Genomic DNA, 12,077 nt, shown 5'->3' with positions numbered 1-12,077 from the left:
AGAAATAAAAACAGGTTGACAAATCGATGCGCATATTTTGCGGCGAGGTCATCGATGACATCGACGCAAATATGCGGATCGATTCGTTGACCTGTTGTCCTAGCCCTAACTGTAATACCAGTGTACTTGCATGGTAATTCTTCAGGAACTGTCCACTTAATATAAAGAGTAACACTCTGGACACCAACTATATTTTATATGTAAAGCCTAACTTACTGACTGACTGTAACACCAGAGCAATTACATGATAAATCTAATATAAAGTTCTGTACCAAAAAGTGCTATTAGTCCTGTTACACATTTGTACTTTCATTACCAAAAAGTGTTGTTACCAATGTCATGTTACAGATTTGTACTTACACATACCTTTCAGTGGGTTGTTGCTTATGTGTAGTTACACAAACAATACTATGTACCAATGTGTATTTACACTGTGATTACATACTATGTACACAATTAGTTACTATGTAAGTACACAGGTATTAGGGACAATATAAATTGGAACCAAAATTTTTATCTATTGATAGCCCTAATTAAAATGTAAGTATAAAATGTAAGTATAGTATAGTTAAGACCTCATACAATAAAGTGGGACTTTTTGTTTTATATAACCTACTTATCTAAAATATTAAAAATTTTGTGATATGTATTTAATATCAGTGATACAATCCATTGGCACACGTCACAAGTGTCACTGGCACATGCTATTCTCAACTGACACTTGACATGTGCAGCTATACTGTGTCAGAAAAAAACCTTAATAAACAGACTGATTTATGTAAGTATAGAGGTATTAGGGACACTTAATATAAAGTGGGACCATTTTTTTTTCTTCTGTGATTCAATCAAGCACACACTTCATGAAATTAAGCATAGACCATTTGTCTCGTTTTAAATGTTTTTTTCTTTTGTTTTTTTGGTCATCATTTGCTATATTCAAAGTGTATATATATATGCAGATTAACTAAGCGAGTTCCACCTGTGCCGAATTGGTTGATTCTCTGATCGTGTGCCTCCTGAACCTTGTTAATAAAACAATTTATTATTTTGTCTCTGTGTAAATTATTATTTTTGTATTATTATTTCTAGGATGAAACTATAATAAATACAGATATGCTGACCCTTCTTGGCAGTTAATGTACAAAATCATGTTAAATTGTAACATCTGCCCTGTTTAACACCTGGAGGATGACTTCCTTAAATGCCCTGATCATTAATGGAGAGTGTTTATCAACTTGTCTCTACAGAGGTGCAAATAATTCAATGTGGGACTCATAGAAGAATTTATTTGCTCTGAAGTAGCATTCATAGATAGCAAAGCCCCTTCATTCTCTCTTTTTATAAGAATGTAGGCAACCACATGTGTGTCATGTCTTGATTTGGACTTGACTGACAGACTGACATTCTGACACATTCTAACCTTATCTTGCCTTTATGTTACAATTAATCTGCCTATTATATGTTTCAAATACAAGAAGTTTATATATATATATATTAGTGCTGGGCAACAATATATCTATTTTTTTAATCGCATGATTGTCTGCGATTAAATGCTTTTAATCGCATTGTTATGCACAAAACTAATAAAACATTCAAAAGTAGTGTATTGTGATCTTATTTCATTTAAAAGTATTGCTACTGCATATGAACAAAAGTGTAATAACAATTGGTTTGCAATCACTTTAAAGAAATAAGGTTCTTTTTACAGCATTATTACTTTTAAATAGTAGCAGTGTCATGGTTCATGAATGCACCGTCTCCTGCTGTATTCATGTTACGTCATGTTGATTGTTTCATGTGGGTGTTGCTGCTGATTGTCTGATTAGCGACAGGTGCAGCTCATTCCAACAGCCTACTTAATGCCCTGTCTTTCGTCTCTTGTTTGTTAGATCGCTGTTTGAGGTCCTCCGTGTTGATGTCTGTTTAGTCTCTCGTGTTCCTGTGCTTTGTCTCCTGTTCGGCCGTCTATGGATTGTATCATTTACTCACGGATTATCTTCACCTCTCACGGATCTACCACCACCATCATCTCTACCAGCGCACTCAAAACACCTACTCATCAGTCTGTGCTGCCGTCGAGGTCCCTGCATCACTTTCCAACCTTCATCCATCACATCTCTTGTCAATAAACTCCGTTTACTTGCATTTGCCTCCTGTCCTCCATACGAGTCATTACAGAACGATCTGACCAAGATGGAGGCAGCGAGTACTCAACCTTCCGCCCTCGAAGAATTTCTAAGCGCCAGTCTTCGGAGGATGGACTCCCAGAAGAGGAGTCTTAACGACACTGGTTCGCGCGGTTCAAGCCTTGGTGGCGCAGGTGTCCGAGCTCACCCAACAGTTCCAGCTACTACGAGCTCCCACTGTGAGTGTTGCTTTGTCTCCTGTTCGGCGGTCTCTGGATTGTATCAGTTACTCACGGATTATCTTCACCTCTCACGGATCTACCACCACCATCATCTCTACCAGCGCACTCAAAACACCTACTCACCAGTCTGTGCTGCTGTCGAGGTCCCGAACGAAGACCCGTCTCATCTCGGTGGAGAGTGCCTGAAACGAGGCGCAGCATGGATCCTGGTTCTCCCACACCGCTGTCCCCCATAATGCCGCCCTCCCAAGCGTACACTTGTCCAGTAAAAGGCCAAGCCCGGTAGAATGTATGGGGCTACTATCGGGTGGGATCTCAACCGAGAAGACCTCATCATCATCACCATCATCATCTATGCTCCTTCCGGTAAGACTGAAATGGTCAGCACAGACCCACCACTGTCAAGCACTACTGGACTCAGGGGCAGAAGGTAATTTCATGGACAGCACACTGGCGCACAAACTCCACATCCCCCTCAGACCCCTTCCGCACCACATCACGGTTCATGCCCTCAATGGACAGAAACTCCCAGCTATATCGCACATCACTGAAGACATCACCCTCATCACATCAGGAAATCACTCTGAACCTATTTCCTTCCACATACTTGACTATCCTCTGGCACCCATAGTCCTCGGTCTCCCCTGGGTTCCTCCTCCATAACCCCAAAATAGACTGGTCCTCCAATTCCATTCTTTCCTGGTGTGAAAAGTGTCATGAGTCTTGTTTAGTGTCTGCCTGTCAGTCTGTGTCTATGTCTGTGTTACAGGAGGAGGTGGTGGATTTGTCTAACGTGCCCGCGGAGTACCTCCATCTGAAGGAAGTGTTCAGTAAGTCTCGTGCTGCTTATCTTCCTTCGCATCGTCCCTACGACTGTGCCATAGATTTACTGTCAGGTAAGTCTCCGCCTAAAGGCAAATTATATTCACTTTCTGTTCCGGAAAGGGAGGCTATGGAGAAATATATTTCTGATTCTCTAGCTTCGAAGTTCATTTCCCCTTCCTCTTCTCCAGCGGGGGCGGGGGCGGGGTTCTTTTTTGTGGGAAAGAAGGACGGATCACTGCAACCTTGTATTGATTACCGAGGACTGAACAACATCATGGCAAAGAATACTTATCCTTTTCCGTTGATGTATTCGGCCTTCGAGAGGTTGCAGGGAGCGTCAATTTTCACAAAACTGGACTTACGCAATGCTTATCATTTGGTTCGTATCAGGGAGGGGGATGAATGGAAGACCGCCTTTAATACCCCCAGAGGGCACTTTGAATATTTGGTCATGCCCTTCGGGCTTTCCAACTCCCCAGCGGTCTTCCAGGCACTCGTCAAAGACGTGCTGCGAGATATGATTGATCAGTTCATATATGTCTACCTGGACGACATATTGATTTTTTCTTCTTCTCTCCAGGAACATGTGCAGCACGTCCGACGAGTGCTTCAGAGGTTGCTAGAGAATGGGCTTTTTGTCAAGGCGGAGAAATGCGAGTTTCATGCACAGTCAATTCCTTTTCTGGGGTACATCGTGTCGACTGAGGGAATACGCATGGATCCCGAGAAGGTTAAGGCTGTAGTAGAGTGGCCAAGTCCAGATTCCCGTAAGGCCCAACAGAGGTTTCTGGGGTTCGCCAACTTCTACCGGCGTTTTATTCGCAACTTCAGCCAACTAGCCGCGCCTCTGACCACCCTGACCTCTGCCAAAACTGCGTTCAGGTGGTCAGACACAGCTGAGGCTGTGTTTGCCAAACTGAAGAGCAGCTTCGTTCAGCCCCTATATTGATCACCCCTGACCCTACATGTCAGTTTGTGGTGGAGGTCGATGAGTCTGAGGTGGGGGTAGGAGCGGTGTTATCGCAACGTTCTCCCTTAGACGACAAGGTCCACCCTTGCGCATATTTTTCATATCGTTTATCTCCTGCCAAACGAAATTACAATATTGGTAACCTAGAATTGTTGGCAGTTAAGATGGCCTTAGACGAATGGCGACACTGGTTAGATGGATCAGGGGTTCCTTTTATTGTATGGACAGACCACAAGAATCTAGAATACATTAGCACTGCCAAAATGTTGAACTCCAGGCAGGCTCGGTGGGCACTTTTTTTCGGACATTTTGACTTTACTATCTCGTATAGCCCGGGTTCAAAAAATATTAAACCCAACTCTTTGTCACGTATTTTTGACCTTTCCAAACGCCCGTCCACTCCCGAGTGTATTTTTCCTGAGACATTAGTGGTCTCCACACTCACATGGGAGATCGAATCGAAGGTCAGAATGGCCTTGGAAGGGTTAACGCCTCCACCCGGGTGCCCATCGAATCGCTTATTTGTGCCGGAGGGATTAAGGTCCAACGTCATCCAGTGGGGACATTGCTATAATGTAGCTTGTCATCCAGGGGTTAACCGCATTAGATTTTTAGTCAAGCAATGATTCTGGTGGCCACTTATGGCTCGCGACATTCACAGTTTTGTTTTGGCTTTCTCGGTTTGTGCCACTGGTAAGACTTCCAATCGGCCCGCTGATGGGTTACTACAACCGCTGCCGGTCCCTTCGAGACCCTGGTCCCACATCGCTCTAGATTATATTACCGCCCTCCCAGGGCAACACGGTAGTTTTAACCGTGGCGGACCGGTTCTCGAAGGCGGCCCACTTTATTCCCTTGCCCAAATTACCCTCATCCAAGGAGACAGCGTTGACCGTCGTAGATCACGTCTTTCGTTTACATGGCCTCCAGATAGACGTGGTTTCCGACAGGGGACCCCAATTTGTGTCCAAATTTTGGTGAGAATTCTGTAGATTACTGGGGAGCAACTGTAATTCTGTCCTCAGGGCAATGGTCAAACCGAGAGAGCCAACCAAGATATGGAAAGGGTTTTTGCGATGTTTGGTCTCCAAGAACCCTTCCTCCTGGAGCCAACAATTGTCTATGGTGGAGTACGCCCACAATGCCTTACCAGTATCAGCTACAGCCTATCGCCTTTTGAGTGTAGAGTAGATTACCAGCCACCTATTTTTCCCAGTCTGAAATCCGAAGTCGCGGTCCCCTCCGTTCACGCCTTCGTCCAGAGGTGTCACCGCACTTGGACTAGAGCCCGCGAGACTCTACTCCAAGTGGGGGCGCGCACTGAGGCCAAAGCCGATCGCCACCGGTCTGGGCCTCCCGTATACGTCGTGGGTCAAAAAGTGTGGCTTTCTACTAAGAATATTCCTCTCCGCTCCATATCTAATAAGTTGGCTCCCAAATGTATTGGCCCGTTTACTGTCACCAAGATCATTAGCCTGGTGGCAGTCCACCTTAAACTCCCTCCTGCCTACAGGAGAATTCATCCCGCCTTTCATGTGTCAAAAATAAAGCCTGTGTTTCATTCTCCCATTAATCCGCCTTTAGATGGAGGGGATGCGGATTTCAGTACTTGGTGGACTGGGAGGGTTACGGTCCGGAGGAGAGAATTTGGGTACCTGCTAGGGACATCCTGGATCACTCCCTTATCGATGATTACAATCGACAGGTAAGAGATTCTGGGGATGCCAGAAGGCGTCCTTAGGAGGAGGGGTACTGTCATGGTTCATAAATGCACCGTCTCCTGCTGTATTCATGTTATGTCATGTTGATTGTTTCATGTGGGTGTTGCCGCTGATCGTCTGATCAGCTCATTCCAACAGCCTACTTAATGCCCTGTCTTTTGTCTCTTGTTTGTCAGATCGCTGTTTGAGGTCCTCCGTGTTGATGTCTTTTAGGTCTCTCGTGTTCCTGCCCTTGCTTTGTCTCCTGTTCGGCCGTCTCTGGATTGTATCATTTACTCAAGGATTATCTTCACCTCTCAGGGATCTACCACCACAATCATATCTACCAGCGCACTCAAAACACCTACTCACCAGTCTGTGCTGCCGTCGAGGTCCCTGCGTCACTCTCCAACCTTCATCCATCACATCTCTTGTCAATAAACTCTGTTTACTTGCATTTGCCTCCTGTCCTCCATACGAGTCATCAAAAGCAGTTAAAATATTTCTTGTAAATATTAACTTATAACATTTATGTAATTCAATTAAATATAAAACAAGCTATTTGTCACTTCCAGAACATTTATAGAAAACATTTGATAGTTTGTTATAGAAAAACAAGTTATGCTCAGAGTCCAGACCCTCAATCACAACATTATAACAGGCACCTTCCTATTAGACCTGCATGATCGCGTGACCTGGTTGCCATGATTTTGCAAAGACATGTTCCTGGATCAACATTATTGTCCAAAAATATAGACTTAACCCAATCCTTACCCCTAAACCTAACCCTACCCAAATAGCTGATTAATAAGGTTGTAGAAGCACCTAACTTTGATTGTAAACCTAAAACAGATATTTCCTGAAAAGATATATATATCAGTTATGATTGGTTGATTGGAATATTGTTCCAGGATGAACAAGGATGTTGATCCAGGAACATGTTGTACTTGGTGAAATCATGCTCACCTGCGGGACCCATCGCAGCAGAGTGCGGTGCGGGACAACACTTGATGTGCGGGTAGAGACTCGTGTGCGGGATCTGGGAGAATAATTAGGGTGTGCTCACACTAGGCAGTCCTTTAACCCCCAAAGCCTGGTTCGTGATCGCTCCATTTATCAGTCCCTGCCTCCTTTGGAAAAGGTGGACCAGAGCGAGGTTCAGTTATATATAGATCAGTGAGTGTGAGCGCTAACCGCACCAGAGCACAGATCTACTGATACATGCTGCATGATTGCGTGAATATTTAGATAATTTATATATAAAAGCGATAGATGTGTACAGCAATATATTGTGAGAGTGCCGTGTTTTACAGCTTCCCATACGACTCAAAATAATAAACCACAAAGTTAACAAAACAATGCACTCCACTGTGCTAAGCAAGCGCTTCTCTGCTGTCTTCACATGCTATCGGAAACATCCTATTTCCAATTTATGAAGTCGTGATTACGAGCTTGTTTCATTCTTTTCTGTTAAAAATAACAGTGGTTTGTGAATGTTGATGCTTAGCCTAAATAATTTGATTGGGAGCATCCCCTCCTGTGACCCATGATTTGTCTGTATGTGTGTATTCAGAGCCAGTTTATTCAGACTTATAAGTAAAATAACACAAACGCAAATGGCGCAAAAACACGTTTTAAGTTTAGAAACATTTTGAGTGTCCCTTCCCTTGCCTCACAATGCTAAATGCTTTCCTATTTTATATCACAAAAACAAGTCCAGAAAGCACAAAGTTAATAGTTGTGGAACTCCAGGCTGTCAGTTGGCTATTTTATTCATTATTTTAAACATCGGATTAAGTGATTATTTTCTCTTTGCGACTTCACAAAACACAGTTTGCGTGCACACACGCACACTTTGACTGAGAGGAGAGAAACGTTTTAAGTGCACACACTCTCTTTAGTCATTAAAATCATTATTATAACCATTATCTCAAAATCTCTCTCTGTCATCATTTGTCATTAAAATAATGTTATAGTCTCCCTGCTGCACTAATAGTATTAAGGCTTTCCTCTGTGTATACATATCCTTACAAGTAATTTTAGCTGTATTCTTTGTGTCCCCTTAAAAAACTATCAACGCCCCGATATAAAATACAAGAAGTTTACATCAAGTAGTACCATACTGGATTGATTTACTTTAATTCACTTGAAGTGTGTACCAAAAATACATTCCTTAAGGAAAATACAAGTATTATATTGGGACTCGGTTTCAGGAAATACTCAATATTGACTCGGATCGGTTTGGGGGCAAAAAATAATATAAATAATAAAAAACGATCGGAACCAGTGTTACTATAGTTACTGTAATAACATTACTTTTTGTAGTAACTTGTAATACAATTAATTAATACTAAGATTTCAGTAATAATATTACCATCCATAAAACGTAAAAAAAAAAAAAAAAAAACTTTTGATGCCTCAACCCCTAATGATCTGAAATCCAACAATCCAATAATTCCGGGATTTATTTTCATAATTTTCACAACTCGCAAAGGCACATGACTTCACCAGTGCATCAGGAAAGCTTGGGATATGGAAAATCTTACATTCAGAAGCATTTTATGGGTGAGATACACAAATAAAACTTCTGTGGGGTATGAAGGAAAAGTAATTTAACTAGTAGTGTAACTAATTACTGTTGCCAGTTAGCAATAAATAAAGTTATATTATTACTTTTAAAAGCAGTAACAAGTGATGAGTAATAAATGACATTCTTGCAGTAACGAGCCCAATGCTTATCAGGACATCCCTAGAGAGAGGTTCTACTTCTCTGGCTGTCTTTTCAAATCCCATTCGTTGTGATTTCCCATGTTGTTTAATATGCCAAATAGCCAATTAAATTTAGCTTATATATAAATTAAACTGATTATTTTCAAAAGACAAACCCTTTTACAAGGCAGAAGACTGGTCCAGTTCCACTTACAAACGTATCTCTGTTTATTGATGACTGTCCTAATATGCTCTACTCAGAACAACAAAAACAGAGAATGTTTGTTATATGTATAGCTTACCCTTACCCAAAAATTGAGGGTGAGGAAATTATGGCAGACGTTTCATTCATGGGTAAACAATCTTTCATATTAAGTACATTAGGCAAAATTACTATCATAAACTTTCCACAATGTGAAAAAAACAACAATAGCATACTTTGGTTTGTTGGGATGGTACTAAATAGATGACAATAGATTCCTTACATTATGAATGTTTTTTTTTTTTTTTTTTTGATTTTGAGGTCAAATTTGACCTACAGTAGTGATGATTCTGTGAGATTCATCCTGAAAAAGAACAACATAAAAGCTCACAAGCATACTGTACACAAGGGGGCGAACCCCTGATGTGTTGATGCACATCCACAAGAGATATGAACTGTGTGTGAACTGAACAACAAGCATAGGGAGAGACGTGTGTAAGGGTCAAAGATGAGACTAAATTTACAAAAGGGATTTAATACATAAAAGCATATTACCGGTAAATGCAAAAGGAAAGTGTCTACTTTAAATGACCTTTTAGTGAGTATCTTCTGTAAATCATGGTAAAAAAATATATATATATATATGATAGCTTTTCTTTTTTTCTTCTTCTTTTAATTAATTAATTATTATTATTTTATTTTATTTTTATTTTTTTGCTAAGATACAAATTTTTAATTAATCCGGACACATTCCAATGTACGGGAAAACATAAAGCTGCATTGAACTTTTATTGTTTTGATGCTTGAAAATCCCCTTTGACCACTGATCTATAATATAGATAGCCTATATATATAGATCAGTGCTTTTGACCCATATACAAATTAATACATGCATAGAGAGCTCCTCGCCGAAACGTACAGAAATATTAATGACAGCATATTATTCATATCCAACCGCCAGCGAGGCTACATAACCACAACGATGTATCATATAAAGCAAAAGAAACGGACATGAAAATCTGTCCCATATCCAAGCATCAACGAGTATATGAGATTTAAGCATATCGGGTACTGTATGTGCATATGACGGCATTCGTGATGATGTTCACAGATCAGCTCAAATTCTGCTCAGAAATAAGATGCATTTATTCACTGCTAAAGCCTCTTTAATAAATATTACAAACCCATTTAGGCAATATTTTGACATTCAATTTTAAACTACAGTGTACTCAGCTATGCGTGTATGTCTGACTGTTCTCCTGATCCTCACACTTGTGTGAAGGACACGCGTATTCTCACCTGCTCATTCTGTTCTCCCTCAAGAGCACGAACCAGAAGATCGTCACGGCAAAACTCCGTGCATCCATTTTGCGCAAAAACGGTAAGGTTGACTCGGGTTGAAAGGAGACGGACAGATTTAAATATCATAGTTTTCACAACCTCTTAAGAGAATCGCAGGAAAAATTGTATTAAGATCCATATTTTAGCCAGTGCCTTATCCAGACGGCAGAAAAAAGGGCGCATATACCTCGCTTTCTCTCAGCGATAGCTCTCCCTCTCTCTAAAACCTGAACCATCTCAAGGTCCGTTTCTCGAACGAATCGTTGTGTGAGCCGGTTCTTTTTAATGACTCTGTAGAATCGAAGTAGGGTCAATATCACCATAGAGTGCCTTTCAACCCTCACAATACTCACACATTTTGATTTTAATTTACCATTCACTTTATGTCATGCCATACTAGTAGACACTCAAATACTATAATAAATATATTATCTGAGCTCCCAAAATGTTTTTTTTTTTTTTATTATTTAATTATGGGCCATTTTTTAGAGTATAAAGCATAGATATATCCACCCTGTCGTGGACATATAAATACAGTTAAATATGTTTTCATTGCACTATTAAGATACAAATTATACTTTCTGAAAGGTATGATGTCCCTTTCCTAAACAGGGTTATTTGTTTGCTTTCAAATTATAAATACATAAAAGATTTTATGTAAACAATGTTTTTTTAAAACCTGTTAAATGTCACCCCGTCCCGTATACGGGACGCCTACGTTGACTATACTATATTACAATCAAATCTAATCTTGACAAAACAATATATATTTTTGGAAAGGTCTAAGACTCCCAAATATATATTTTACCAATATTTTTTGTTAAAAATTATGTAAGAAAAGTAAAATATGAATTTTTGACAAGAGTGCACCCTCAGAAATCTACATTACAAAAGGAGCTTTGACCTTTGTTTAAAAAAAAGACTTCCTCGTTGCCTTTTTCTCTATCACATTTTAGAAATCATCAGAAGTTATATATCACTTGAAAACATAAAATCTCAAAATTCATCCTTCAAAACCCATTTTAAAATCAGTCATTGCATTACCATGTAAATTGCACATCAAAATCATGTTAGAAAATGTTTTCAGTCATGAATTATAAAAATTTAAGTTTGTATCATGCACATTCATGTCTATCTTCAAAAACGTGAGTGACAGTTTACAGGTTAAAGAAACTCATACAATTCGCACATGTATTTTTTCTTATTTGGAAAATATTTGGAATTTCTTATTCTCATTACATTATTATTTTAAATATTATTTAAAAAAATACCAAGATGACAGGGTGGACGAGCCCACGACGGAGTGGACACATAAAGCAGAACACAAAAAGCATGACAAAATATGACAATGAAACATTTATTCAAAGTAAAAAAAAATTAATATATAATTACATTCTCAATCACATTGATATATATTTTTTTTATTACAACTATTATCTACAGAAGATGTTTCTATAAAATGTAATATAACATTTCTATAAATTGCAATATTAACTACAAATGAATGCTATGTCCACCCTGTCATGTGTATGTCCACCCCATCGAGTCTAAGTGGCCGACAGGGTGGACATTTTGTAACAATGACAGGGTGGACATTTTGAGCTTCAATTAGCATATTAGCTTACAACAAACTCTGACTACCAAAATAGTTAGTCTGGTTGTTGAAGAGAATTTGGTATATTTAAACTTACATATTTTGAAAATATTGTATTTTAATCACTTCCTGCATATTTTATGGCGACAGGGTGGACATGTTAAGCATTGGCAAAACAAGTAAGCAAACTTATATGAAGAAAATTTGTCAGTTGAAAAGTCAGCTGCTACTCACCTCAGCAGTTGAAATTCCCGCCACTGAGGATATAAAAAAAATCTGTTGTGATGATGTCACTAATGGTGATGGCCTCTTCTTAAAGGGACAGATTCCGCAATACCACAGGGTGGACAACCATTCAAGGGACATGG

At 39.8% G+C, this 12,077-nt stretch overlaps 1 protein-coding gene across 1 annotated transcript in view; it reads right to left on the bottom strand.

Moving 5' to 3' along the window:
• LOC113107807 (gamma-aminobutyric acid receptor subunit delta) overlaps positions 1-10,391 on the bottom strand; it is a 62,316-nt gene extending 51,925 nt beyond the window's left edge. The window contains exon 1 of the mRNA XM_026270533.1: positions 10,074-10,391. Coding sequence (XP_026126318.1) covers positions 10,074-10,141 — 68 coding nt within the window. The 5' untranslated portion in view covers positions 10,142-10,391. The remainder of the gene's footprint in view (positions 1-10,073) is intronic.
• Positions 10,392-12,077: the final 1,686 nt, after the last annotated feature.

The sequence above is a fragment of the Carassius auratus genome, chromosome 8 (assembly GCF_003368295.1).
Source record: "Carassius auratus strain Wakin chromosome 8, ASM336829v1, whole genome shotgun sequence".
Classification (NCBI taxonomy): Eukaryota; Metazoa; Chordata; class Actinopteri; order Cypriniformes; family Cyprinidae; genus Carassius; species Carassius auratus.
Note: the sequence above shows the minus strand (reverse complement) of the source record. Positions and strands in the feature narration are given on the sequence as shown.